Source organism: Dysidea avara, chromosome 9 (assembly GCF_963678975.1).
Source record: "Dysidea avara chromosome 9, odDysAvar1.4, whole genome shotgun sequence".
Classification (NCBI taxonomy): Eukaryota; Metazoa; Porifera; class Demospongiae; order Dictyoceratida; family Dysideidae; genus Dysidea; species Dysidea avara.
Window position 1 is genome coordinate 13,132,906 of NC_089280.1, and position 24,938 is coordinate 13,157,843.

The 24,938-nt window shown below is 37.7% G+C and overlaps 1 protein-coding gene across 5 annotated transcripts; it reads left to right on the top strand.

Moving 5' to 3' along the window:
* The first annotated feature begins 33 nt into the window (after positions 1 to 33).
* Positions 34 to 23,809, top strand: LOC136267378 (uncharacterized). 5 transcript variants are annotated; one of them, XM_066062495.1, is made up of 6 exons: positions 325 to 373; positions 430 to 496; positions 8,851 to 8,944; positions 8,992 to 9,261; positions 9,323 to 9,643; positions 9,698 to 9,819. In XM_066062495.1, exons 3-6 carry the CDS (start codon positions 8,884 to 8,886, stop codon positions 9,751 to 9,753), a joined length of 708 nt encoding a protein of 235 aa, XP_065918567.1. In that variant the 5' UTR covers positions 325 to 373; positions 430 to 496; positions 8,851 to 8,883; the 3' UTR covers positions 9,754 to 9,819. The 5 variants fall into 5 exon arrangements, with proteins under 5 accessions (XP_065918568.1, XP_065918567.1, XP_065918569.1 ...); XM_066062496.1 differs by lacking the exons at positions 325 to 373; positions 430 to 496 and adding an exon at positions 34 to 133; XM_066062497.1 differs by lacking the exon at positions 430 to 496 and having other exon boundaries at positions 348 to 373.
* Positions 23,810 to 24,938: the final 1,129 nt, after the last annotated feature.

A 24,938-nucleotide genomic window follows, 5' to 3' on the forward strand; every position in this document is an offset into this window, starting at 1 on the left:
GATACTTTGGGACACCCCCTTATTAGTAGTTATAGACATTCAGTCTGATTGAATGATGTAATAATCACCGAGGACCTAGCCATAGATATACTATGACCTAGCTTACCTACCTAATCACTGAGGCGGAGCCGAGGTGAGACCGGGGTATTTTTAGCTGTCCACGGCAATCATGAATGCATGTCTTACTTATAGGAATGGCCCCTGCATGGATATACTAACCCCAGTATATCTATGGCCCCTGTAACTGGAGTTTTGTTAGTAACCCACAAATTATGCAATTAAGTTGTTTATCAAATTTTGTGGCTAACCGCAGTAAGACACCTGTGTACAGGGGCGGACAGTATAGGAATTTTTGAAAGGGGGCCGCAGTGGCGTAAGTGATAGATTAATGTGGAGTAGTGGCATATTAATTTTATGTTTGTTTTGTAGTGCATATTGCCAACGAGTGTGGAGGGCTTCCGTGTGCTAGGAAATTGAAGTTGGCTGTCAGTATGCTGTAGGTTTACTGAGCTATAGTTTCTATAAGTTGCATAAACAGCAGTGTGTAGGTTTTACTCGAGGTTTTAGCTAGTTAGAAGCACAAACATCAACTTTTTTGTATTATTGCCTTAAGGGCACGTTTTGTGTATGCATCGTTTTCATTCACTCAGGCCTTCCCCTTAAGACATTCCACTTTAAATCCGAACCCCCTTCAAAAAAATCCTGGTTACGCTCCTGGTTACACCTAGTTGACTTTCGTAGTGTAACTCAGTAGTTTCTCATATGATCCCTTGTAAACTATTGAAAGATCATTGTAAAATAATTATTCTACCTCTACCTATTTTCAGCTGATTCCATTAACTATTTGCCTGGAAAGCGTGAAAAGTAATACTAAAACTCGATCATGCGATTTTTAGGTGGGGACTATTCTACGGAACGGAACGGAACGGAATGATGGACTAAACTGCGGAACGGAATGCTTTCTCAAATTGAAGCTTGCAGCTTACCATTGCTGTACAAGTTATCAGTGGCACTTCCAGCAGGTAATCAAACGTTACCCAAGAAAGATAAAACGAATTTAAGGATCGATTGTGGGTTCTTGTTGGTTGTCATTAGTAACGAAGTACTAATTGTGGGAATAGCTGACTCAGTGTGTTCATCTTCGGATATATCAAGTAGGAAACTAATGCATGATTTGTTTTCACTAGTATATATGTGAGTTATTTTTACTTACTTGACTTTAGAATGTACAGTCTGAGGCCCAGCCTTTCTAATCGGCATAAATCAGTATGTGTATAGCTACACTACAAAGGAAACAAGTATGGTGACAAGCTGAATCAACTCAGTCTAAGCAGAATCTAAAGGAATTTTGTGCAGTGTGTGAGGAGCAAACATTCAGATACCTCAAGGAGGCTATATTGTGTGAACATCAATGATTCATTAACAGAGTAGTGGACTATTGTCAGATATCTCAGCCTGAATACTGAGTTGAATTCTGGATGGGGTCTATTTTACAGAATGGAATGCTTTCTGAATCAACTTGCAGCTTGGCTTGCTGCTATCATTGCTGAAATTGCATTTTATCAGGGAACCTCCAGGAAAATGGAATAGGATAATTATAAAACATTAATTGATTGTTTAGGTAATCATGACTTTATTCAGTCTAATAAACAGATTATATAGTTGATTGAGTGAGGTATCACTTTCAGAATGTTCAGACGACCGGTGATGAGATGCATGGATTCATCGAATTTTTGTTGTGGTTGGAGACATTAAATATCCAAAAGCAAACTGACTATAATACTAATTCACTTTCTTTATATTTTCTCAATTTTGAGCCTGTATACAAATAATTGAATTTTCCTTGTCAATAGAAATCCTAGAATAAGATGGGAGAGAAACTTATCTTTGTTTACCTATACTGTACAACCAAGAGTTCGTAATACTGATTTGTATGGAGGAGAGTGTCTAACTCTCAGTATGGCCTGTACAAACACCCTGCGTAAAGTTCACCTTTCATCAAATCAACACCTTTACTGGGGGATAGAAAACTGTTGATTAGTGATGCTGAAGAAGGTAAAGCCTTTGTTCTGAAATAAGGCCGAGGTGTTACTTTAAGCAGGGTGTTTGGTGAATGTGTTCAAGTTAGACACTCTCCACCTTATTATGAACTCTTGGTACAACTTCAAAGGAAAATGAAGAAAACATACAGATGAATCAATAAAATCACTACAGTAAGGTGAATTACAGACTAGTGAGATCTTGGTTAATTAATGACAGTGGTTGGAGATTAAGTGTGGTAGCTTCTTGTTCTTGAATATGTTGCAAAGTGGAAGTACAAATCAAAATGGGATATCAATTTCATTATGAAAAATTTGTATACATAAATTACTATTTCATTTGTCCTCCACTTAAACATGCTACAACAGTACTAGTGTCAGTACATTGGCAGTGAGTCTACCTTGAAATCTCAACTCTAGAGTAGATCCAACACAGGACAGCCCGCACTGTAACAAATACATGTGATCCCATTGTAATTTCATGGACCAGCTGGACTGGGAATCACTTGAAAATAGACGAACAAATTTAACCTGTTTTGTTTGAAGTGAAGCATGTGAAATGTTACACTTAAGAAATCCTAGGATTCTTAGGTGGTATGTAATTAATGTGAGTGTTCCATTTCAGGTCTGACTAGATACATTGAAATTACACACACATCCTGGTCCATATCATGTTTGCCTGGTGGCTACGGGCATGGTTTCAAATGCGACTTATAATAGAGATTTGGCTGATCTTGGAGTTTTGGCATTTAGCCTGATTCAAGGCTAGCAGTCAGACACATCCTTGAATTGTGCAACAGATAAAATCAGCTCACTATTAAATACGGCATTAGTCCACTGCACCAGCTGTTAATATACAAATAACTCCATGCATACACTTCAGTGATGTTTGCAGAATATACCCTCCTTGCGGTCTGCCAAAATATTTGCTCCTCACACACTGCACAAAATTCTTCAAGTTTTAATTCAGCTGGCTCTTTCCTGTTACCAGTATCTTCCTGCTTGCTTTATTTATACACTGACTTATGACTTGAAAGACCGGCCCAGACTGTTTCTAAAGTCTAAATAAGAAAAACAGCTCACATAAAGTTCCCTTCCGTATGGATGAACATCACTGATACAGCTCATCCCACAATATACTTCGTTACTAATGACAACCACAAAAACCCACAATCGATCCGTTAATTCTTTTTATCTTATGTTTAATCACCCACTGGAGATGCCACTGCTAACTTATAAGGGAAGTTTCAGCAATGGTAAGTTGCAAGCTTCAATTTTAGAAAGCGTTCCGTTCCGTGGTTTAGTCCATCATTCCGTTCCGTTCCGTTCCGTTCCGTTCCGTTCCGTTCCGTAGAATAGTCCCCACCCGATTTTTACACATGGTTGGCGTTTTTGTTATAACTTCATGATTGTTAGTGTGATTTCAAACCACAAAAGGTTTGCACTACGATAGTTACTCTATCTACAGACCGATCTTCAAGTTATTCTATTACGCGGTTTACCCTGGAGGCGTGACAACAATCACCTTTGGAATTTTGAAAAATCGCCCGTAACTCCCTTGTTCTTTGTCTAATCTCTACCAAAAAATTGGACTGCAAATGTACAGTATTACGCTCTTTCTGCCCTCCAACTTTTAAGTAAATCGACCGAGTTTCCACAGCAAAAATGGTTAATTTCCGTCCAGCCATTATCGAGCTATGGATGCTTGAAAACGGCGTTTTCTTGGTTCCTGTATAATACACACTTGTCTGTAGCGCGCCCGCACAGGCTGTACTTGGCCGCACGACACACTATATTGTGTCTTGATCAATTAAGCCAACTAACACTTTGAATCATATATAAAAACCATACTAATCACCTCTTATAGCCATACCGTACGCAAGGAAATTTTTACGTCAAAAAAAATTGACGAATCGGTTTAATTGCTGCTGTATTTTATAGTCTAGTTTAGTTCAGGGCCGGAGGAGGGAAAATAGAGTTGGTCAGGCCATTGACTATAATGTTGAAATTGCTACTATATACATGCCAATGAGAGAGGAGATATTGCACAGTGTGCGAAGCACACTCTGCGAAGTGCGAAGCACAAGCATTCTAGGGGGGTCTGGGGGCATGCCCCCCCACAGGACATTTTTGAAAATTAGATACTCAGATATGCAATTTTAGTGATATTTCACTGCTAGCTAGCTATATAAATATGCTCAAGCCTATCTGTTGTTCTTCAGACTTTCTATACTATGTATAATTGTAGACCTGACATAGCTACAGGGGACACAGCATGAAACTTTCTGTATGGTTCATTTAGTTATAGCCGGCAATTAGAAGTTCAAGGGGGGTCTGGGGTGCAACCCCCAGGAGCTGCAGAATTTTTGCAATTTAAAGGCTTGACAATGCCTTAAAATTTAAGATTGATGCTAAATTTTAAAGTAAAACTAGCTAGCAAATTGCAACTTTCCCCCCAAATTTCACAGGGAACCCATGCAGCATGGCCCCCTTTAGCTAGGATATAATCACTATACAGTGAATTCACACAGCTACAATAAAAAGCTACACAGCTACAAAAATACAGTATACTACTATACTGGTTTGTATGAAGTGAACGAATCATCACGTACATATACTGGTGGACAGTCACGAGATCAATCAGTATTCGAAAATGGCGCGATGTGGGTGAGACTGAGAATTTGCTCAGTATCTCGACAGGACGAGTGGGTAGTTGAAGAGGAGTGATTTCTACTCAACATTTCATCCAGATGGCCACCATGTAATGTATGGGTGTACAGCTTCATGAGTCATCTGGTTTGTCACTGCCAGTCCTTCGCCCAGTAAAAGAAGCCAAGAGAGACAAGCCAAGGAATGCTAATGATTACTTTATGAAGATTGAACTGTGATATAAGTGTGCTGGTTTAGAATCAAAGAAGGCACCTGCCCGCTTGCACGTGATAAATGCCAACTGTCGGCACACGTGATACTGTACGTAGAACCCACAATCATTTCTGTACGAAAAGATACGTAGCTGTACTGTAAGGTAATTGGAGGTACTATACGTGTAGTTCTGTGCTTTAGTTAGGCTGAGAAACTAGGTGACTACTCGTGTCATGCATTTTCAATAACATCTGTAAAATGTACGTAGCTACATGTAGATGTGATCGTCCAAAGATTGCATGAGAGTAATGTAGTTCGAGCTGGTCAGCTAGTTGGTTAACTCCAGATTATTGGTCCGGCTCAGGCCTGACCAACCGGACCGTCTCCTCCGGCCTTGTAGTTTTTTACCAACCCCCAGTTTGTATCCATGTCTTTCAGCAGCAAAATCATAATAATAATTCGTCAAATTTAAATTCGTTAAATGTTTATAAGCGCCCTTAAAAGTACAGGTTTTGCCTACAATTTCTTGATTTTCGTCAACATTTTATTCGTCAAATCTGCTGAAGTCTGAATTCGTCAAATTTTTCTTGCATCAAAATTTCCTTACGTACAGTAGTGGAAAATACTCAATTATCTGAATAAAACAAAACCCACAATTAAACTTTTGTACTAAAGATGCAACCCACAATCGAAACATTTTCTTGGAGGAAAAGGAAACTCTACTCTCCTGGAATAGAGTTGAACAATAGCTATAGCTACATAGACATTGTTTGTGTTGGTAGTGATGCATAGTTCCTGAAATAAGAATGCTTTTGATGCACATAGAAGATTTAGGGTTTTATTGGCCAAATACTAAGACCATACCTATTTGAAAGGTTGTTGCTCGGATTTATTTTACAAGTTACAATCAACAAAATGGATCAGTCGGTAGGCAAAAAAAACCCAGCTAGCTAACTTATAATATTCTTATTTTTAGATATGTACATGCTGGTTACAAGCCATAATAGTAGATCAGTAAATCACATTAAAGCTGTATGCAGACCTATCAAATCTCTCCTAATGAAAAACGGATAAACATAGCTAATATGCTATCATAGATTTTCTTTGCCAGGGATGCATGAAGAACACGCTGGTTTTACGTTTACAGATAGCTAGCATTATATTTGAAATCAACTGACTGTTCAATTAGAGTATCTCGATCTTTTGCAGCAATTTTAAGGTGTCACATGATCTAATTATTTTCTTTTCTAAATTAAAATCTGCATAAAATTGGGTCGGTCGGGTCCGAAGAACAACTTTTCAAATAGGTATGGCCTAGCTTAGAAGGAAAGGAAAGGGGGAGCTACAGCCTCCTTAGCCTCTCTCCCTCTCCATTAATCCACCCCTGGTGTACAGGTCACTAAACACTGCAAATATCAAAGCATTCTTTGAATGCCATTGTCTAATCATGATCATAATTAAACTGAGGCACAGTTGTGTATTTTGTACAAAAATCATCTAGCAACTATGTAAAAGTATCAATCGATGGACTATTTACAACATATCTAAGTAGGTAGCTAAGCTATTCCAATCATCGGTGATCCTATTAAATAAAGTAATTTGATCTACACAATAATCTTGACCATCCCTTAAGTGATGCCCTCTGGTAGTAAGTAGTAGATAGTTGAGTAAGTATATAAATCAGTGAAATCTCTGTTTAGGTAATTGTTAAAAATTTTGTAAAGTTAAATTAGGTCACTCCTCAGATGTCTATGTTGGAGTAATGGTAGTGATAATAGTGTCAATCTCTCAGCATAGGATTTATCCTGTAGTTGTACAAGAGGTATATAGCTCTTAGTTGCATCTTCAGTTGAGTATAATGAGAACCCCAAATAGCATTACTGTATTCTATGAACATGTACTAAACAAATGTGTTAGCATGATAAAGTCAAAAAGTTTTAAAAATTTTTTATCATTCCAGATACTCAGCTTTGGTGGTAACTTGAGTAATGTGGTCATGAAATTTAAGCTGCTTGTCAAAAAGTATACTGATGTGGATGTATGAATGTCATTTTAGTATTCCGCTGATGGTGAACTGGGCCGAAATGAAGATGCTTGCCTTTTAATTCCATCTGTGGAGTAGATCCAAGTCATTCTGTAACATGGTGTGTGTAGTCTTCCTATTTTGCTGATGACATGAAAATTTTCCATGTTATCAGTAAACATATCTCATTCACAATCATTGTAAATAGTAGGGTGGATCCAGGAGCTGGCAAGGGGAGGGCCACAGACACGCTAAGTTGTAGGTGGTTGGGGAGCAGATTTTCTTGTTGGTAGTATTTTTTAAAAGTATTAAGTAGCAATCATCACTCCTTAGTACATTCATTATGGCCTTTGCAGATGTTTGTGAAATCTTAAAAGCTGTTTGAAAAGCCATGAAAGTCTTACAGCACCAGCAAACATGATAATTGTTTTTACAGACACTTAGTACGTACAAAGGTGCTGGGTGACAATTTGACAGCTGGTTTTAACTTTGGTTTCAGGTGAGTTTGCAGGAAATAGTGCAGTTTTCATGAGTTATAGGCTATAAATTGATTTTAGTCTGACAAAGTCACTGGTGTATATCATTTCTAACAAAAGAAGTATGGCTGTTTCTCAGGGAGGGGGGAGAGGGGGTACATTTGGGGCCCATCCTGGATCCGCCATTGGGGCCCAGTACAGAGTGGGGGGACACCATGTAACTGGAATGGAACAAGGGAACAAGACTTATAGTCATTTAGTACAACTTGTTGTTTTCTACTAGACAAAAAGCTTTCAATCCATTTTAAGAGATTACCATGAATACATACCAAATGATGTCAATTTACATAGATGCAGCATCAAAGGCTTGTCGAAAGTCTGAATTAATAGATAGAATAGCTACCCATTATCTAAATGACAAGTAAGATAGCTCAATATCAGAAGTAACTGTCTGGAGCATTGATTTCCCTGGTATAAACCCTAGGTTGTTAGTAGATAAATGATTAAGTATTCTAAAAAATTCTATGTACACAAGATCAAAATTCTTCAAGAGCAGTCAGTCCAATACTCTAATAAAACAGTCACAGTATATAACACTATTAAGAATCCTCCACTGAGAATGAAAACTTGCATTTGCAGCTCCAACCCATGGGCACACTTAGTTATGCAACCTGCTAAGAGTTTTATTAATTTTATTTATTCATTTTATTTGCAAATTAAATTCACTTGGTTTTTTCTACGTATGTCATTCTTATAATTATGACAATTTACTTTAGGTTCATAGTTGAACTCATGACTGTCACTGATCCCTACATGCAGCTAGGTCTTAATCAGTGTAGACCACTTAGAAAAGATTTTATTACTATGATGTAGATATTTGTACATACAACCAAGAGTACATGTACTCTTGCTACAAAAAAATTTTCAGTCCTGAAACGCATAAAAAATACTTATATAATTATAACTTCTGCTTTATATACTTGCTACTATACCCATGTGTATTTGGCTGTCTTGGATTAGATAATTTTATCACCAATCAATAGTAATATTATACTATGTACAGTCTTAAAGTGACTTCCCCAATTCTGCTTGTAGTTTACTAATACCACCTTTGTTTGTTTACCTCTTCCCTCATAATGTCACTCCCATGGCTTCAAAATTAATACAACAGACTTAGAACAATGAAACGAAATGTGCTGCTTTTTGTGGTATTGTCATTGTGGTTTGCAAGGTCAATTGCAATATCCATGTTTACATTATTACGTCATTTTAAACCCATTTACCATACTATCGAAAGCATGTACGAATGAGTAATTGCTTTTCCCAAAGAGTTTCTTACAAGGATGTGACACAGGAAAAATTGCACCCAATAAATAATAATTGCAACTATTTTAGTCAAGCAGCTATAAAAAGCTGCATTCTTACATTGTATGCCATCATAACAATTTAGCCACGATCATAATTTAAAGTTATACAATATTCAATGGAGAAAACTGGAATTGCAACTATAGGAAGTCTGGTTTTTCTACTTATCATTTCAAAAGGTGAATAAATATGCATAGATTACTGATGTGAAACATTCATTATTTAGGTGATGCTAAGGTTGGACTTAACATTTCAAGCACTGTAATTGCTGGAGTAACAGTGAAAGGAAGTTGTATATTCAGTGGAGCTGATAAACCAAGGTACATACATATCAGAGCAATGGGACAAAATTGTACTATTGGTGGAGCAACAGCAGTGGGCACAAACATTAGCGATTTTAATATCACTTGCTTAAGCAGCAACATGTCTTTTGATTTGGAGTGCTACATGTACAGCAATAACAGGAACAATGAAAAGATAGTTAAACGAATTGAAGGTAACAAACATGCAGCTACTGGTACAATCATGGTACGTACAATGCGTTTTGTTTCTTACAGTGGTATCCAAGCCAACAATAGTCAGTCCACCAGTTAATGCTACTGTTACTAGATCTGGTCTACCTATCACTTTATCATGTGAAGTGGATGGTGATCCAAATCACTACTGGGTGAGATGGTTTCACAGAAATTCCATGATTCAAACAGATGATGATGATCACTCTGTTTCTGTGTCACCAAGTGTTAGGTCACTACAAGGCACAACACACCACCTTACTGTCCATTCTGTGAAAGTGGCAGGCAAACATCATTGTCAGGTGTTCACAATACAAGATGGAAATGTTACAGATCAAGTGACTCATCAAGTGTCTATTGGAAGTGGTACGTACATACATGACTGCTAAGAATCTGATAAGTTATATTGATTTTTTACAGGAGACATTGACAGGTCATTATCACTGCTGGATGTTATATCAACATTTTTCTACTGATCATGAACTAAACTGTGGTATATATGTACTTGGTCAAACCATTCAATGACATGTATTAATTGTAAAGTTGTAAATATTAACCAAATTAATAGTGGTACCGATACTAGTATTGGTATCGGCCCTATTTTGGTGGTATCGGTAAAGCTATAAATGTCCGATACCAACCAATACTTTAAATGACGTCATTTAATTACTTATAAAGATGGCGGCGTATATAACGCATTGAACGGAGTTGAGCAAAGCTGTGAATTCCTTAACAGAAGCCTGCTACTAGCATTATTAGTACAGTGGAAACTGAAGTAAGCAGGGGCGTAGCTAGCCAGAAGGTGATGGAGGGGCAGGCACGCCCCCACAAAACACTCAAAATCATTCATGATTGCAAAAACGGCTAATGACCCAATGGTGGGCTAGCCAACATACGGTGTTGTATTATTACAACCTAAATAACTAGCTACGTAACTACTTCAGCACTGACTGCTTCCAATCGAGGTAGCTATATTCGTCGAGCATCATCGCACGTGCCACAACTGTACTCCAACAAATTCATCCACAGTCCGGTAGAGTTAATACTTCAGTGCAAATACAAGTTATTTTACGTTAGCCACAGCCTGTGCTGCAGTCCTAGCACTCTGCTGACAGGATGACGTATTCACTCACTTCACTCGGCGAAATTCAAAAGCCATGTATTGCACGAAATCCCACCTGTCTTGCTATCAGAACTTGTAGGCTTGACTGATCCACCTGACTGACTGACAAAGTAAAAACAGACTGCACTGCCGTGCGTACAAAGGTCCAGTGTAATTGACTCGATAAAATAAACTTGGTAGTTACATTTATTTAGCAAACACTTTATCACCTCGTAGGCAGTAGGTTCGTAGCGTCATCTGGTCTCCTTTGTCACTTGTGAGTTGTGACTCCTGCCGCGGAGAAGCGGGTCACTCTCGAGGTCACTCTTTTAGATTCAAAAATGTTCTATCACGCGAGTTATCTAGGCTAAATATAGAAGTATGTCTCTAATATTTTCGTTCGATGGATTCAAGAGCGTTGTGTGTGCGCATTCACTAGCAACCCTTGGTGATACCGCGTAGTAGTGTACATAATTTATAGTCATTTGCGTGTCAGTTTAATACTGGTAAACTTGTGACGAAGGTTAAAAAAAATCATTTAGCTAGTGATGGGGGGGAAAATGCCCCCCCCCCCCCCCCCTTGCCCCCCCTTAGCTACGCCTCTGGAACTCAGGAAGTAAGCCACGAAATAAGATTCATTGAAGCCATAACTAACTTATTTTCGCGTAATTGATAGCCACAAAACCAGCAAACTGCAGTTGATGGGATTAGCAAATGAGTTTAGTAGCTAGGTGTTTCTTGGGAGAAATGTCTGTGGGGCAAAATATCGGTATCGGATCGGTAGTGAAAAAGTGGTATCGGTGCATCACTACAAATTAATACTATGTTAACACTGTCATAATACTGAAACCATGCAGTTTCTTATAAACAATGTATTTTTATTGCTTCAAAAATTTGTGACTACATAATGCATTCGGGCACCATAGGTAGTCTCGCGTGCCAGACGGTTTGTGTGGGGGCGGAAAATAAACCGTCTGGTCACTGTTGCACAATTTCGGGACCACTGCCGGAATGTTGGCAGAGCCAATCAGATCGCTTCGCGGACTCTGTGACGAAACAAACACTAATAAAAAAAAGACGCGCTTATTGGTGGTTTGTCTGCGAACGTCTTCTCTAAACAAACAAGCTGTTGTACCGTGGCGAAACTTATTTACTGATAACGGTACCCTTAAAGGTTTGAATTTTACTATCTCGTGTATTTCGTTTGCTGTTGTACCGTCTATAGTGTAAAGCTGTTTCGTGTGGGCTTCATTTGGAGTTGCTCAGATGTCCGGTTTACCGTCCGACACTGATATGGATAGCGATGACGCCTCGGCATCGTCCGCAAAGAGAAAAAGACCGAATGATACACCAACGGACTCGCGAATCTTCCAACAAAGTAAGAAAGTAAATATATGTGGCTATTGTAGTAAGAAGTGTACATTAAGAAGTGAAGCAATACAGTGTGACCTTTGTCATTCCTGGGTTCATGCATCGTGCGAAGGTATAAGCAAACAAGACTATGAATTGCTTACCCAGGTAACTGGCTCAGTTGAGAACGTGGTGTATTTTTGCAAGCTACATAGCTGTCTGACCGTCAACAAAAAATTGTTGAATGACCACCTTAATGCCTTATCATCTGACAATGCAGACTTGCCTTCACTTAGATCACTACAAACTGAACAACTCAACTTACACAAAATTATCTCTGAAGTTTCTGCTAAAATTGACGACCTCTGCAATTCCAATGACAACCTAAAACAACAGATTACCACTACATCAGAAACTATTACTAGTGCTTCACTTCGGTCTCATTCAGTACCACGACCCCCTGCTTCCTCTGCTCAGGACATTGCCGATGAATTAGCCGATAGGGAGCGTAGAAAGAGCAACTTGATTGTTTATAATTTCTCTGAATCATCAGATGATAAGAAGCATTTTATTGACCTTTGCAATACAGTTTTCAAGCTTGATATTTCTGTAGTCTCTCACAGACGACTTGGTAAACAGGCAGAAAATAAACTTAGACCTCTACTCCTTTCCCTTGAAGATGTTGATGATAAAGAATTTATTACATCTCGATCTTACCTCCTTAGACGTCACGAAGAGTATAAAAATGTTTACATCTCAGCAGACATGACAAAGTATCAGAGAGCCAAACACAAGCAATTAGTTGAAGAATTGAAACGTAGAAAGGCTGCTAATGAACCAAACTTGACAATTCAGAATGGAGTAATAGTTACCAAACATCCTTATCGTGGCAACCAAGGAAACAACTCTCAACCTAATTCTAACCACCAAAAGCGCTCAGAAACCCAGAATTGACTAGCTTCTAGTACTTACTGTAATGAATTCAAAATTCTGTATACAAACAGTGATCAATTTATAAATAAACGTGATGACCTCCTTATGCAGATTGCTGATAACCCACCAGATATTATTTTAATTACCGAAGTTATTCCCAAAGCCCAAACGAATCCTATCGATGAAGCAAGATTGAATATTCCAGGGTTTAGCATATTCTTGAATTTTGATCCAACCCTTCACAATCTCGGATCTTCAAACTGTCGTGGTATTGCAATTTATGTATCAAACATGATAAATGCTACTGAACTATCATTTGACACTCAATTTAAAGAACATCTGTGGGTGTCAATTCCCTTACTGAATAATGACTTGTTGAGTATTGGATGTATTTATAGGAGTCCTACAGCTGACTTTGTTACCAGTACAAAATCCCTATGTGACTTACTTAGTGTAGCAGCTGAATCTTGTTCTCACTTGTTAATCTGTGGTGACTTTAATTACAGTAACATCAATTGGGCCAACAACATAGGTCATACTGGTGATTCTTGTGCCCAGCAGGTTATTGACAAACTAAATGACCTTTTCCTCTACCAACATGTTAATGAACCTACAAGATACAGACTGAACCAGACTCCTAACACCCTAGATCTAGTTATCACCAATGAAGAACACATGATTAACCAAATATTGTACCAACCAGGCCTTGGTCTTAGTGATCATGTTTGTTTACATTTTAAGTACTCATGCTATGTGGAGAGGAGCAATAGACCAGTTCCTAGGTTTAATTTATATCGTGCTGATTTTAACAAGCTCAATAGTTTACTTACTTCAGTTGATTGGGAAGAAGTTCTGAAGGACCTTGACATCAATAGTGCTTGGGATCACTTTTCTGGTATGTTTGATAACTATATAAAAGAATGTATTCCAATGTCAGTCCCAAGAAAAAAGAACAACCTTTACATTACTCGAGAAGCTAAAGCTTTAAAGAACAAAAGAAACCGTTTGTGGAAAAGATATACCAGATCACAATCTACGGCTGATCATGTTGCTTACACTCAAGCTCGTAATGCCTTGCGTACTCTTACACGCAACTTACGTAAACAGTTTGAGAGACAGATTGCTAACAATGTTAAGGAAAATCCAAAAGCATTTTGGAATTATGCAAGAAATAGAATGAAGACACGACCAGCTTTAGGAAATATTGAAGGAATTGATGGCAAACTTTATACCTCAGATATAGATAAATCCAATGCACTTAACAATTTCTTTTCCAGCGTTTTTACAAATGAGGACCCAAGTACAGCACCAACCTTTAATATAGACAAAAGTGATGATGTCTCATTATCCAGTATTACCATAGATCCATCTATTGTGTTTGAAAAATTGGCTTCTCTTAAAACTGGTAAGGCACCTGGACCAGATGGATGGCCAGCGGAGGTTTTCAAACAGTGTGCAGATCAGTTATGTGTCCCTCTGTCTATCCTTTTTAACAAATCTTTAGAAAGTAGTGTACTACCAGATGATTGGAAAATTGGTTACATAACACCTATATACAAGAAAGGTAACAAGACTAAAGTAGATAATTATCGTCCTGTTTGTCTAACGTCTATTGTCATTAAAATATTTGAATCTATTATAAAGGATACTCTGTCCAATTACCTCTCCGACAATAACTTACTCTCACCTAATCAGCATGGGTTTGTTCCTAGAAGATCATGTTGTACTCAACTACTACATGCTTTAAATGATTGGACCTTATCACTCGATGAACGCCTCTCTACTGATGTAGTTTATTTTGATTTCTCAAAAGCATTTGACAGCGTCCCACATACTAGACTTTTATTGAAACTTCAAGCATATGGAATTAATGGTCAACTTTTGAGCTGGTTCAAAAGTTTTCTTACGGGTCAACGTCAATGTGTTAAAATTAATGGTGTCTTGTCATCTTGGGTACAGGTTTCCAGCGGTGTCCCACAAGGTTCAATACTTGGTCCGTTATTGTTTTCTCTATATGTTAACGAACTGCCGTCACTTGTCTCCAGTCAGTTACTGATGTTTGCAGATGATATAAAGCTCTATCATACCATCCGTTCTTCTGAAGACTGCCTTGTACTGCAAAATGACATAAATATCTTGCTTGACTGGTCAAAACGTTGGTTATTATCTTTTAATATTTTAAAATGCAAGGTCTTACATATCGGCAATGCTCCATACACCGGCAATTATACTATAGCAGGAATCCAGCTGGAGCTATTGGACAACATTCGAGATCTTGGCATACAAATTGACTCAAAATTAAAATTTCACATTCACACAGATATGGTAGTTAAAAAGGCCTACCGGATTCTAGGTCTCATCTGTAAATCATTTGAGTGTAAGGACTCTGATGTCATGGTAAAACTATATAAAACACTTGTCCGCCCAATTGTTGAATATAACAATGTCATATGGGGACCTTCTTACACACTTGACAATCAAAAACTTGAAAGAATACAGCGTAAAGCAACCAGAATGATTCCATCTATCAACCATTTATCATACTACGACAGATTAAGACATCTAAACATACCATCTTTACAACACCGTAGACGAAGGGGTGATTTGATATATTTGTACCAAATTCTCAAAGGCAGTTATGATATAGAAAATCATTTATTTACCCCATCCACTTCTACTGTAACAAGAGGTCACACAAGGAAATTATTCAAACATCACACTAATTCGTATACAAGATCTAATTTTTATAGTAACAGAGTAATCAATGACTGGAATTCATTACCCCAATCTATTGTTGATTCTCCCTCTGTCAATGATTTTAAAACACTGCTGGACAGACACTACAGTAATTGCTTATTTGATTTTGTATAGTAATTAGAATAGCTAAGTACATAATAATTATTAATTTTGTTTATGGATGTACAGGCATAAGCCTTTATCCTTAAAATACAAATACAAATACAAAATAATTCAAATTCTTCGTGTAATAAAGAACTGAATCTCGGCTACAGATTACTTTTTCAAAAATTTAACAACGCCATGGGTTTAGGATCTTTGTTTCCCTAGTACAGGGCTCTTAAAAGCGTTGGTATAAGAACGATTATGGTTCACTACGGATTTGTGAAACGGCGGAATTGTTGAGGAAGACGTTCAGCAATGTTTCGAATACGTCACCAGGACAATACCAGTACAATTATCGTCTTTGTCTGCTCACAGAGGTGATTGGAACGATTATTACATCATCCTTGGCGCAAAACAATGCCGTGATGTAATCTAATTGCATTCCAGTGAGTTCACGGAAAGTGTGCAACAGTGACCAGACGGTTTATTTGCCGCCCCCACACAAACCATCTGGCACGCGAGACTACACCATAGGAGTTAAAATTCTTTATATATTTACCACAATGTGTTCTAATGTCCATGTCAAATTGCATTTTAAATCTGACTGCTACAAATATCACTTTTGATGTCCTCATGGACACAACTATTTGAGTGGTACAACAATCGATGTTGAAAATAAGGACATCAACGTCATTTTTGAACATCAAGTGGTAGGTCAAATTCTCTGAATAGTTGCCACATTGATTTTAGAACTACATGTAAGGTGATAAACACTGCAGCATTTAACTGTATAAATGTAAACTGATATGTCAAACCAACCTGCATGTGTAGAAGCCACATTATAGAGTCTGTACTGTAGTCATGTCAATGCAACAAATAGTATATATATATATATATACCTGTACATACAATTGTCAAGCTATACTGTATGATGGATATCATCACAGTAGAAATAGTCAAAAAAACACATTGCAATTGGCAGTTACAAAAACATATCAAACAACTGATTTAATATCAACCATGTGTATGTAGCACTATTTCCCTTTCACACTCCTTCCCACCCCCACTCAATCAAGGTTATGTGTATAATTCTGTTTTAATGCCTACACTAAAGATCTATAATCTTTTATTTAAGCCCACACACACTACTTAACTACAGCAATGCCTGTTCTGGGATTTTTTTCAACCTTCTTCTGGCCATGGGAAATGCCAACCCACTATACTGAGCCAAGAAATGCTGAGTGACTTAAATACAAGCTTAGACCAGATGAATCAATGGGTTCCCAAGGAGGGTGGATGGGCCACTGAAATAGCAAGGAACCTGAGTCTCTTGACTCTCTTCTGTGTGCATGGTGTTAACCCACTTGTAATGACCCTGCCTGGTCCCCACCACATAGTCAGGGGCTATATAGTGCATGCACACACATTATTATTATTACCATGATTTAAATACATAAGTACTGCTGATAATGCATACATCAACTGTCATCCAGGACACACTCAAGTAGGTGGTAATTTCAAGGGAAGCACCTTGTTTTATAATACACTATTATAAGAACTTATGTAGAAATATAATATCTTGTATTATGAAAGTACGTAAGAGGGCACTTGTTATACTATAATCTAATACAAAACAGCCAAGCTGTAAAAAAAGAGTGCAGCCCCCAAAAAGGCTATTGTGAAAAAAGATGTGAAACCCAAGGTGGCGGCCAAGGAATGGCTGTGATGGTAGGTTAATGGTAAAAAATTTAATAACGACAATTCAGGTGAATTTGTGTTGCCTCCTCCACTAGGATTTGGCACCAAATTCACCTGAATTGTCGTAATTAAAATTTTTGCCATTAACCTACCATGACAGCCATTTCTTGGCTGCCACCTTGGATTTCTCATCTTTTTCCACAATAGCCTTTTTGGGGGGGGGCGCACTCTTTTTTTACAGCTTGGTTGTTTTGGATTAGATTTCACTTCTTTTTGTATTAGCATACCCACAGCCAGCCTGTGAATGACTTTGGGGCTTTTTAACCTATATTTTTTTTCTTTATCACAGGAAGAAGAAAAAGATGAAGCAGATTTTATAAATACTTTAATTCTGATTTTATCAGTAAATCTACAAACAATATATACGTATAATACATATTTATTACATATCGTTTAATCCCTACAAGATAACTTTTTTACAGCTGATCTCTCTACTGGGTGACTTGAAATGTAGCTGAACTCTCTACAAGGTGAATTGCTTGTACGTAGATGAACTCTAGATCTCTACAGGATTCTCACTACAGGGTGACTTGACTCTAGTTGAACTCTCTGCAGGGTTATCTGTTTGTAGCTGAACTCTCTACAGGGTGATCTGTTCGTAGCTGATCCCTCTGCAGGGTGACTTGTTTGTAGCTGAACTATCTGCAGGGTGATTTGTTTGTAGCTAAACTCTCTACAAGGTGATCCTTCTAGCTGATCTCTATATAGGGTGATCTGTTCATCACTGAACTTTCTACAGGGTGATCTGTTTGCAGCTGAACTCTCTACATGGTAGTTTCTTTGTAGCTGAACTCTCTACAAGGTAACTTCTTCTAGCTGATCTCTCTACAGAGTGACTTGTTTCTAGCTGATCTCTCTACAGGGTGACTTGTTTCCAGCTGAAGTCTCTACAGTGTGATCTGTTAAGTTTGTAGCTGAGCTCTCTCTTGTTTCTAGCTGATCCCTCTATAGAGTTATAACTTGTTTGTGTAGTTGAACTCTTTACATTTTGATTGGTTGCTGACCTCTCTACATGGTGACTTGCTTGTACCACAGAATAACTTGTTTGTAGCTGAACTCTCTACCGAGTGACTTACTTGTAGCTGAAGATTGTATAAAGTAACTTGTTTGTAGCAGAGTTTTAGGGTAGCTAACTTGTTTATATAGATGAACTCTCTACTGGGTAGTTTTTTTTTGTAGCTGAACTCTCTACACAGTGACTTGTTTGTAGCTGAATTCTCTACAGAGTGACTTTTGTAGCTGAACTCTCTACAGGGTGACTTGTTTATAGCTGAACTCTCTTCGGTGTGACTTATAATGTTCTGAATATCTACAGCAACATATTTGTAGCTAAACTCTCTACAGGGTGACTAGTCTCGCGTGGCCAGACCGCTTTTTTCCGTATATTGGGTGGGGAAAAAGGGTCTGGTGCAACTCCAATAGCTGTTTACTTCTGAGCCGTCCCCACATTCCGGGGACGCTAATTGAATAACATTGGTCACAAAGGAGGTGCCATGACGTCAGTCAGTTAACTAGAGATCTGTTTATCCTTTAAACGAATCTTAATTTGCTCCGATGTCTCTTTTATAGCGTCTTGAAAGTTAATCCTCATCGTGTAACAAGACTCACAACCGGAGCAGCAGTGTAGAAACACTTCATAGTTTTACTGACGTCATGGCACTCTTTTGTGACCATTGTTATTCAATTAGCGTCCCCGGAATGTGGGGACGGCTCAAAAGTAAACAGCTATTGGAGTTGCACCAGACCCTTTTTCCCCCACCCAATATACGGAAAAAAGCGGTCTGGCCACGCGAGACTACAGGGTGACTTGCTCGTAGGAGCCGTAGCTGAATTGTCTATAAGATTAACTGTTCGTAGCTGAATTCCCTATAGAATAACTTGCAGTGTAATATAATTCTATAATGGAGTAAGTTATAAACGTAGCTGAATGCTCTATTAGGGTGACTGTTCTATTAGAGTATCTCGATCTCGCATTTGCTACTCGTAGTTGGCTTTCGAATCATAAGTCAGTGGTTTGTAATCCTATTCTTCAGTACTACTGCAAGTACTTTCTATGATAATTATTCCAACTACATACTGATCTTCAGCTCATTGCTCTAAGCGGTTTGTCTGGTAGGCGTGAAAACTAATAGTTTTGCGGTTATTCATAAAAATCGATCGCGTAATTGTGACACAGGTTGGAATTTGTGTAATATCTCCATGGTCTTTATCTCGATTCTTTTCAAATCACAAAAAGGCACTCCTACGATAATTACTCCATCTACATAGCAATTTTCAGCTCATTCCTTCAAGGGGTTTACCCTGTGGGCTTGGCAGACCTTCGATCTTATTTTATGCAAATAATCGGTCATAACTCCGTGAATGTTCATCGGATTTCTACTAAAGTTGGTACTGAGATTCACCATAATGAGCCCTTTAAGTGTACCAAATTTCATTCAGATTGGGGTACGCATTCGTGTTTTATAATGGATTTTGTGAAGTGTGCGAAAAGAAGAAGAATTACGAAGTAGAAGAAGAAGAATAAACAAAGAAAAAAAACCCACACTTTGGTCGCTCGTATCTCGGAAATGGCTGGAGCGACTTTCTTAAAATTTGGAATGTGGACTCCCCTACCTAGCCGACACTTCTGTAGCAAATTTGGGTTCAATCGAAAAAGGGATCACTGAGCTACAAAGGTGTGAAAATCACGTTTTCTTTCTTCCTGTAATATACTCACGGTGTGGCGCGCCGGCTTCTTGGGCCGCACGACATACTACCGTGTGGCACTGTGTCACAATTACACAACCAAATTTCGTGAATAACAACCAGCTATTAATTTCATGCCTACCAGACACCTCTTAGATAATTGAGCCGGCTCAAAACCAATATGTGACCGGATTTAGCAAAATCAACTACATGGGTGCAAGAGCCTAAAATGAGATAACACCAACTTGAAGTTGCTGCACTATCAATTTCCATATTAAACTCACCTTCAACTTGTTGGGTCTGCTTTTGGTGGACTGTTTTCTGGTGGCCTACATAACCATGCCAGATGTCTGTGCAGGTCTGTGAACAACAGAGTGCTCTAGGTGGGGTTTATACACTCTGGACAGACGAGCAGGTAGCTGAATGTGTGTTGCATGTCTGTTTTGTGAGATTTCGGTCTATTTCTTACCTCTGAAGGGCTGTTTTGTTGTCTGGTTCCTTCAATTACCATCCTTGTCCATTTTAAAATCAATCTCTTGCCCACCCCACCACCCCCAACCCTCCACCCCTTTTTGAGGACTCGTGATACAGCAACACTTGAATTAGTTCTATGAATGGTCAATCCGTTGGCAGCTGAAGCTTAACATTTGGCAAATTCAAGAATTCACACTTTTTACCAGTACATCGCTACAGATCGTATTACTTGAATGGTATAGCTAATTATTGTCAATGTTGAGTCCCACAAAGACCTTGGTGTCCTCTTTGACCATCAGCTTAAATTTCATACACATACCACAGATGTTGCTGCTAAAGCCGACCATTTACTAGGTTTAATTAGGAGATCTTTTGACTATCTAGACTCAGATATGCTAGTAAAACTATTTATAACCTTGGTATGTCCTACTCTTGAATATTGTAATGTAGTATGGGGACCTTCATTTATCCTTGATCAAAGAAAAATTGAGAAAGTTCAGCGAAGAGCCACACAATTGCTTCCAGCTTTGAGAGATATGTCATACAGTAAGCGCTTGTCTACACCTCAACTACCATAATCTCTTGCCCATAGATGCCACAGAGGAGATTTCGATTCTATTATACAAACTCCTTAATTACTACTTTGGCTCAGATTTCTCTACATTATATTCCTACTCAAACACTACCACCACCAGGGGACATCAGTTTAAGTGTTCATGTATTGCTCAAAACTCAACTGTAGATCCAATTTCTTTTTCAATTGGTTGATTAATGACTGGAATGCTTTGCCACCATTTGTAGTTGATGCTAATTCTGTAAATGGATTTAAGTGACCTTACTAGATAGGTACTTACTTAACTCTAGATTTGCTTTTACATAATTATATATAAATAATATATATATATATATATATATATATATATATATATATATGTTACTGATCTGGTATACAGGCTCTGCCTTTACTAGTACTTTAATCATAATCATAAACACTGTTGAAAAACCTATCTAAAATGGTAGGAAACTCCACAAGGATTACCTTGGCCACCAGATGCTCTTAAAGGTAGTGAATTACTCCATCTTTGGTGAAAAATCCATACGTGTAGCTACCAAGGCTGGTGAGTTACAATGCTTAAAATTATTTGAAAATACATTTTTCTCTGAATCAACAATGCACCCATAAGGGTGATTTTCCAAAATCCAGTCACATATATATGCAGATGGATTTTCAAAATCCAATCATCATAGAAAGCCCATGGAATAGTACAGAGGAATCAGAGTAAAAGCCATTGAGTTATAATGCAAGATTCATCTATGAAAAGTTACCCAGTAGAGAAGTCAGCTACAAGCAAGTCACCTGTAGAGAATTTAGCTACAACAAGTCACCTCTTAAGAGTTCAGCTACAAACAGATTACTTAGTAGAGAGTTCAGCTACAAACAAATCACCCTTTAGAAAGTTAACTTACAAGCAAGTCACAAAGTAGCAAATTCAACTACAAACAATCATCTGTAGAGAGTACAAACAAGTCACTCTGTAGAGAGTTCAGCTACAAACAGGTCACCTTGTAGAGAGTTCAACTACAAACAAGTCACCAAGTACAGAATTCAGCTAAAAAATGTTACTTCCTAGAGAGTTCAGCTACAAACAAATCATCCTGTACAAGGAAGTCACCGGCTTATCGCCTGCTTTGAAGTATACAAATACAAAAAGAAGTGATATCTAATCCAAAACAGCCAAGCTGTTAAAAAGGATGTAGTCCACAAAAATCCATGATGAAAAATGTGAAATCCAAGTTGGCAGCCTAGAAATGGCTGTAAATGGAAAAAAATTTAATAATGAAAATTCAGGTGAATTTGTTGCCGAGTCCTAGAAATTCACCTGAATTGTCATTATTAGTTGTTTACATACCATCACAGCCATTTCTTGTCTGCCAACTCGGATTTCAATTTTTTTTTATTTACAGCTTGGCTGTCTTGGATTAGATAATTTTAAAACCAATCATTAGTAATACTACGTCCACTTTTGAAGTGATTTCCCCAACTCTGCATGTTGTTTACTAATACCACCTTTGTTTGTTTACTTCTTTCCTTCATAATGTCACTCCCATGATTTCAAAATTAACACAAAGGACTTAGAACAATGTGCTGCTTTTTGTGGTATTGTTATTGCAGTTTATGTAATGTCAGTTGCAACATCCATGTTTGTTAAATTGATACGTCTTTGTAAACCCCGTTTACCATACTATCAAAAGTATGTACGAATGAGCAATTGTTTTTCCCAAAGAATTTCTTGCAAGGGTGTGACTCTGGAACAATAGCACCCAATGAATAATAATTTCAACCACTTTAGTCAAGCAGCTATAAAAGCTGCATTTTTATATTGTATGCCATCTTAACAATTTAGCTATGATCATAGTTATGCAATATTCAATGGAGAAAACTGGAATTGCAACTATAGCAAGTCTGATTTTTCTACTACTTATCATTTCAAAAGGTGCATAGATATTGTTAAGTTTAGTATGCATAGTACTGATGTGCAATATTTCATTGTTTAGGTGATGCTAAGGTTGAACTTAACATTTCAAGCACTGTAATTGCTGGAGTAACAGTGAATGGAAGTTGTATCTTCAGTGGAGCTAATAAACTAAGGTACATACATGTCAGCACAATGGGGCAAAATTGTACTATTGGTGGAGCAACAGCAGTGTGCACAAACATTAACAATTTCAATATCACTTGTTTAAGCAGCAATGTGTCTTTTGATTTGGAGTGCTACGTGTACAGCAGTAACAAGCCTAAAAAGACAACTAAACAAATTAAAGGTATACAAACAGCAACTGGTACAGTCATGGTATATGCATTTTGTTTCTTACAGTGGTATCCAAACCAACAATAATCAGTCCACCAGTTAATGCTACTGTTACTAGACCTGGTCTACCCATCACTTTATCATGTGAAGTGGATGGTGATCCAAATCACTACTGGGTGGGATGGTTTCACAGAAATTCCATGATTCAAACAGATGATGATGATCGCTCTGTTTCTGAGTCACCAAGTGTTAGGTCACAACAAGGCACAACACACCACCTCACTGTCCATTCTGTGAAAGTGGCAGGCAAATATCAGTGTCAGGTGTTTACAATACAAGATGGAAATGTTACAGATCAAGTAACTCATCGAGTGTCTATTGGAAGTGGTACGTACATACATGACTGCTAAGAAATCTGTTAATTTACACTGTGGTTTGTTACAGGAGACAATGACAGGTCATCATCACTGCTGGATGTTTTGTCAACATTTGTCTTCTGACCATGGAACTATATTAATATATAGACCTGCATGGTATATAAGTACTTTGGTCAAACCATTCATGTTGTAATTGTGAAGTTGTAAATAATAATAACAAAGTTAATATTGTCATCATACTGAAAGTATTCAAAACCATGCAGCTCCTTATAAAAATGTAATATTGCCTCAAAATTTGCACCTACATAATACATTGAGGCACCAAAGGTGTTATAATTCTTTATATATCTACCACAATGTGCTTTAGTGAACGTCAAGCTCCATGTCAAATTGCCGTTTAAATCTAACTTTTACAAATATCACTTTTGATAGTTGATACCCTTGTGGACACAACTATATCCACCATTATTTGATGAACAGTAACAGTGATGGCCATACTACCAATTTGCTTACCATAGATACGTGGTTAAATTCTGAATGCACACCTCCAATAGGAGCCTCATTCAAGTGGTACAATGACCAATTTTGAAAAAAAGGGCATCGACATTGTATTAAAGCATCAAGTGGTTTTACCATTATTTATTTACTTAGATGCTGCACCTAAATGCAAACTGGTATATATGTCAAACCAACCTGTGTAGAAGCCACATTAATGAGTCTGTCCTGTAGTCATGTCATTGCAACAAATAGTGTACATGCAACCGTGCATGTCAGATCAGGCTATAGCCATATATGTATATTGTTCATAAAATGGATGATTAACAAATCAAAAAACCACATTGCAATTGTCAGTCACAAAAACATATCAAATAACTGAATCAGATGTAGTGACAACCATTTGTAGCACTATTTCCCTTTCAAGCTCCTTCCCACCCCCACTTAATCAAGATCAGCTATATAACTATATTAGTGGTTATGTTTTACTGCTCTATAATTGCACTATAATATAACAGTATTCTGGGTAAATGTTGTACCACACCAAGGACTATACTATACAGTGTTGGGCAAGTTACTTTGTAAAAGTAACTAGTTACATATTAAATATTACTTGCAACAGAACTACTTAGTTACAGTTACATATTACCCATAAAATAAAGTAACTGTAATAATATTACATATTATATTACTTTGTGTCCACAGCCTTAAGCTGTCACGTGTGAAACTACCACCTTATCACGTGACATGATTGCGTTGTTGGACAATGTGCAAATCTTGGTTATAAGTAAGAAGCTAGTAAATAAGCTTCATTCAATAGGCCTCGTTACTTCGTT

Bases quoted from the DNA above. Each gene is read 5' to 3' on its own strand.
- LOC136267378 (XM_066062494.1), top strand. From the start codon at position 11,646: ATGTCCGGTTTACCGTCCGACACTGATATGGATAGCGATGACGCCTCG. The intron at 23,244-23,296 runs GTATACAAACAG...TGTTTCTTACAG, and splicing joins GACAACTAAACAAATTAAAG to TGGTATCCAAACCAACAATA. The intron at 23,618-23,674 runs GTACGTACATAC...GGTTTGTTACAG, and splicing joins TCGAGTGTCTATTGGAAGTG to GAGACAATGACAGGTCATCA.